Source organism: Gavialis gangeticus, unplaced genomic scaffold, assembly GCF_001723915.1.
Source record: "Gavialis gangeticus isolate Ggan-Ray unplaced genomic scaffold, GavGan_comp1, whole genome shotgun sequence".
NCBI lineage: Eukaryota > Metazoa > Chordata > Crocodylia > Gavialidae > Gavialis > Gavialis gangeticus.
In genome coordinates, this window is record NW_017728994.1 from 62,743,845 (window position 1) to 62,749,559 (window position 5,715).

At 38.7% G+C, this 5,715-nt stretch overlaps 1 protein-coding gene across 1 annotated transcript in view; it reads left to right on the top strand.

The window, feature by feature from the left end:
- INPP5F (inositol polyphosphate-5-phosphatase F) overlaps positions 1-5,715 on the top strand; it is a 120,628-nt gene that overhangs the window by 81,887 nt on the left and 33,026 nt on the right. The window contains exons 4-7 of the mRNA XM_019502916.1: positions 222-350; positions 825-992; positions 1,359-1,415; positions 5,206-5,404. Coding sequence (XP_019358461.1) covers positions 222-350; positions 825-992; positions 1,359-1,415; positions 5,206-5,404 — 553 coding nt within the window. The remainder of the gene's footprint in view (positions 1-221; positions 351-824; positions 993-1,358; positions 1,416-5,205; positions 5,405-5,715) is intronic.

Below are 5,715 nucleotides of genomic sequence, written 5' to 3' on the forward strand. Positions count from 1 at the left end.
CCCCCCCCCCCCCAGTCTAAACAGATGTAGCTGTTTATCAGTCAGAGGATACCATTACAGGCTGCTCCTCTGTAGCTGAAACATCTGCATGATTTTGGAGCAATTGGTATATTTCAGGATGAGAGAAAAATATATTTTAATTAAAGGCATAGGTTTTACATTTGCTCTGGAGATAAGCATGAAGTGTTAACTTTAACCGATTCACTCTCTTTACTACTTAGCTCTGTAAAAAGCATCATTTTGGAATAAACAAGCCAGAGAAGATTACACAGTCTCCAGATGACACCAAATTTCTACTTAAGACCCTCACTCAAATTAAATCAAATGTGTCTGCTCCAAATAAAAAGAAGGTGAGGAACCATTTAATTTTGTGTGACTTTTCAAAGCGTTTTGACTTTGGCGTTTTGAAGATTGTGTTCCACTCAGTTTGAGATCTCTAAGGTATGCCCTGTACTAGATGGCAGAAATCTGATTTAGCAAAACATCTTGGTTGATCAGTACTTTTCAGAATTTCCCAGATCACTTCCAGTTTTACATTTCTGCCCATGTCCATGCTGCTTGTACTGCTTTCTGGAAACTGGTCTTAGCAGAAGTGTTTTGTGATTCATGAAATGCACGATGGCTTTGTGCCCAGTATCTCTATGAAGAATGAAACGCTCTGTTTTATTGAAGTATTTTGATCTTTCTTGTATTTTGATCAGCACTTTCTGGTGCCTTCCACTGAGAATATATCTCTTAGGCTCTGTGTGCCAGTCTGTAACTTGATTTATTGAAAAGGATATAACATGAACTTACTGAAAAGGATATACTATTCTTTCTTGAAGATTAAAGAAAGTAAAGAGAAAGAGAAGCTGGAGAAGAGATTATTGGAGGAACTATTCAAAATGTTCATGGATTCAGACTCCTTCTACTACAGTCTGACTTATGACCTAACAAACTCTGTACAGAGGCAAAGTGCATGTGAGAAAACTGATTTGCCACTCTGGAGGAAAGTAAGTATTTTGCACAGCAATCCTATGAAGTAAATTTGTATCCTGAATATAGATTAATTATGTGCTCCAAGTTCTACTGGTATTCATTTGGCAATTGGACTGGTCAGATCATCTGTGTAATTCTGATTTACACTGACTAAGATTTTGGTCCTACTGTGGGCTTCTTCCTAGTGCAGAGAGCAAAAATAATGAGAGCATGTCCTGAGCTCTTTTTCTCTCTATTTCAGATAGCAAAAAGCAAAGAGGTGGGAACTGGATATAACTATGCACAGGTGGTGACTGACTAATGGACAGTCTCTCCTGTGACTTAACTGAGAAGCTCTGCACAACCTCATTAAAAATACTGCAATTTTTACTCTCTTGCAGGTTGATGACAGATTCTTTTGGAACAAACACATGATTCAGGATCTCATAAATATTGGTGTGAGTAACTTGTCACTTACGTAAAATGTGTGTTCAGAGCTGATTAGAAAGAGATTTTTTTCTTGAGTAGGAGAATGTCCATGATTTTCTGCTTTCCTTGGAAATCAGTGTGCTGGACAGCTCAGTAGTTGGACTATTCACCAGCCTCCAGGCATCTTAACAGCTGGCCTGCTCCTGTCTTACCTTTTGGAGTGAGGTAGCTGGCTGGCAGGCTCACCAACTGCCTGTCTGGCAGGTGGCCAGTTTGAAGTATCCTGTCCATATCAGGCATGTGTAGGAATGGGTTCCAATTCAGCAGCACAGAATAGTATTATGCATGCTTTATGACAGAACTGACCTGACAAGCCAGCTGCCTGGGGAATTGGGGAGCCTGGATTCTACTTCAGCTTCTGTTTGCTCAAGACCATTTTTCCAGCCTTTCCCTTCTGTGAAGAACTTTGAAATTTTAAAATACTTTTTTCCAGCTTGAGAGATGAGACTTTTTCAAGAGGAAGGCTGTTACCCGTGTTACTTATAGTGCAGATAGCATCTGGGAACTGTTGTGTTAATGTTAATTTTTACGAGTAATGGACTTGCCTTGAAGGTGGGGCATAACCCACTTTTTAATGAAGCATTTCTTATATTTAAGATACTAACCTAAATTTTCAAGATTACTGTAGTAGAATAGCAGAGTTCCCAACTATTTAAAAGGTCAACATGTATAATAAAGCACAAAGATTTTCTTCTGGTAAAGGTGACATATTTGGGCTTGCTAGACACTTCAGGACATTTTCAGATACTAATTTTGATCGCTGTACACTTGATCTGAAACTCTTCTGTTTGTAAGAGCTTAATTCAAAAGATGAATGAAACATGTAATTCTTGGGGCACTTTCTCTTGACAGGGTCCTTTTACTGAAAACATTTTCGTTGTTGACAATGATTCCAAAGAGCCAGACAAAGTAAATTATTGTTAATGTGGGAAGAGATGAATTTTACAAAAGTGAAGAAAGCTGATTTTTTTTTTTTACTGCCCCCCCGCCCCCCGGTACCAGTAGAGAGAGGTGGTTAGTTGCATTAATCTTTAAGGCTAGGGACAGACATTTAAAAAGCCTGAGCCTGAATAGATTCAATCTTTGTAGGTCAGTCTAACTTGGCTAGGCTGAACCAGTTTGCAAGTGCACAGACGTTCCATCTGGGCTGAGAAAATGCAGACACATGCCTGCAGTGCCTTAGGCTAGAGGTCAGTGGTGGTAGTGGTGGTGGTGGGGTTAGTGCAATCCTCCCTTCTCTTCTACACTGCTGAACAGGGGGGAGGGTGTGGCCAGGTTCTGGCAGGATGCTCTAATTAGGGAGGGGATCCCCCTCCTTCGCTACTCCTGACATGTGAGTTGATAACACTGTTTAGCACCCCATCAAGAAAACAGAAGCCTTTCCCATTAGTTCAAGCTCTTCTTAAACAACAAGGAAGGAACGGAGGGACATTACCAGCTGACCTGTTGATTTAGCTCCAAAAATTTGTAAGCGGACACTGTCTTGTCTGCCTTACACAGACACCTCTCAGTATTAGCTAGCATAACACGTGCTGGCTATGTCTGTGCTGTGGGAGAGGGGATGCGGGTAATCCCTACTTGAGCAGGGAGTGGTGGGGTGGGTGGAGCTGGGGGGAAGCCAGGCAGAGATTGCTGGAGCTCCAGCCAGGGAGCAGAGGGGGGGAGCCAGTCCTGCATTGGAACAGAGAGCCCTGCCCAGGGCTGCAAAGCATCTGGAATGCTGGGGGATAACTCTGGTTTAAGTTAAACCAGGGAGGGGTCTGAGACAGACATTGCATAAACCGGTTTGACTGAAATCAGTTAAGTCTGATACTACGTTCAGCCAGGTTTATCTCAAACTGGTTTTGGCCATTTTGAAATTGCCGTGTGTGCACTGGACGTCTGTTCTGTTACAAGTTTAAATCAGTTTCTGATCACTTATCCAATTTTATGTGTAGTGTCTGTTCTTAGTCTAAGATGGTGCTAATAAAGGAGATAGTGTTTTTCTGGAAACTTCTGTGAGAATAGAGCTTGGTTGGTAAACCACCATGACAATTAAAGGTGGTTTCATCTGTTATCTGAGCAACAGTGAACATTTATTACGGATGTTAGAAATTTTAGTATGCATATCTTAATTCAATTTAATTACAGCAGTTTTCTCCATCCTTGCCTGGGAAAGATATTCTTCATTCTTCCACTTGGCAGATCATTTGAATTTTGTATTTTAATGAAGAATTAAATCAAGCAGGAGACCCTAAAGAGTAATACATATTCACCTTTGAAACAAGCTATGGGCTATTTTTCGTACTACAACAAAACAGAACTTTCAGAGCAAGCAAAGTGAACATGAAAGAATCAAAGTAAAAATTTCGCTTTAGTGTTGGTTGTAGCTATGTTAGTCTAAGGAGATCGGCAGACAAGGTTCTTTGGGTAGATGTGGTATCTTTTATTAGACCAACTAAGTAGTTGGAAGAATTGTTCTTTGCAAGCTTTTAGGCACAAACTATTTGGTTGGTCTAATAAAATATATCACATCTCCTAATGTTCACTTTGGATTTGTACTTTTTAAACAAATGTTTCTGTTCTCAGCTCAAGTAGTGGTACTACAAGGGTCAAGAGATGGTATTTTCCTTTTATGAGAGAATAGTTTCATCCAAGATATTAGTAGCAAGTGGTGAATGCTTTAAACCAGGAGTGTCAAACTTGTCTAGCCACATGGGCTGGATGAGGGATGCAGTACTGGTCTATGGATCTAATCACAAATTAGATATTTTTGATTTAAGAATTGGAGAAAGTAACATAATTTTAAGGAACTTTTACCAGTCAATCTAGCTATTCAACTATGTAATATATCTAGTTTCTACAGTATTTCTACAGTCTGACTATAATTAAAGGGGTATGGTTTCTTTTTGGACAGCATAGAAGCAATCATTCTTTGCTGTTTTAAGTAAGATTTATAGACAAAATCTATATAGGCCGAAAAGCTTCTTGCTGTGTATTTTTCTTTTTCTGTCTCTTGCCAGTTAAATTGCTCAAACTGAAGAAATTGGTGAACTTACTGATAAGGGAGAATGACAATATTGTTCTAATTTTCAAGGCAAACTTTTTTGACTGTGTGCTAGGTGAGAATTTAGGCAGGAGAAGCCAGAATGTTGTGGGACACTGTTTTGAATTGATGGCTTATGTAGAAGCCCATCACAAGATAAGAAAAACAACCTAATTTCCCAAGCAAGTTGTAAATTCAGTTATGCTGCTTTTTCCCATATGCTTTTAGGTATTTTGCATCTGGAAGGGCAGAGTGGAGTCTTTCCATTATGACACGAATAAAATCCTAGAAGTATTTGGTACTAATTTTAGTTAACTTTAGTCAATGAGCCTTTAAGCAAAAGAACGTATCTGACTACTGTCAAAAGAGCAAATATATAAAATCCATGTAAAAGTGTAACTTTCATTAATAAAAAGGGCACACTTCTTAATACACCATATAACTTTCTACTCTTGCTCTTCATCCATCCTAAACAAAAAGTCCTTTGATTTAACTAATTAAAAGCATCACAGCCTTTAGAAGAAACTAAATGATGAGACAAGGGAGTCTGAATTTTGGTTGGACTGGATTAGATATTGAGAAGATATTTTCAGACGTAGAATAACACCAGGCATTCCTGTTATAATAATAAATATCAGAAGTCTCTACACATTGAGCAAATACTTAGGGTGTCCCCCAATCCTCTCCCCCACCATAAAAGTACAACTGTTAATGTAATATTTTGTAATTTACAGAATGATGAAGTAGACTTCTGGATTATACCCATCATTCAGGGATTTGTACAGATTGAAGAGCTTGTAGTTAATTACAATGAGTCATCCGATGATGAGAAAAGCAGTCCAGAGACGCCGCCTCAGGAGTCAACTTGTGTAGATGACATTCACCCACGATTTCTGGTTGCGCTTATCTCACGCCGAAGTCGGCACAGAGCTGGTAAGCAGAGAGGCCCAAAATAAGCTCAACTATAATTTACAAACAATACTAAATTAGATGCAACTCTAAATTAATTCCTGAAATGTAAAAGTAAAACTTTTAAGAGTGCTGCATGGGTGGTTAAATGTTTCTTTTTTCTGTGGGTATCTATTATAACCTAATATTTATTTTTTTAAAGGACTTCATGTTTACTGCTGCACTTGTTCAGCTGTTCCTTCTTTTGGGTTTCATTAAGTCTATTATTTTCATTTTCATAATAGTTGGGAAGAGTTCACTGTTGACCTATTAAAAAAAAAAAAAAGAAAAAAAAA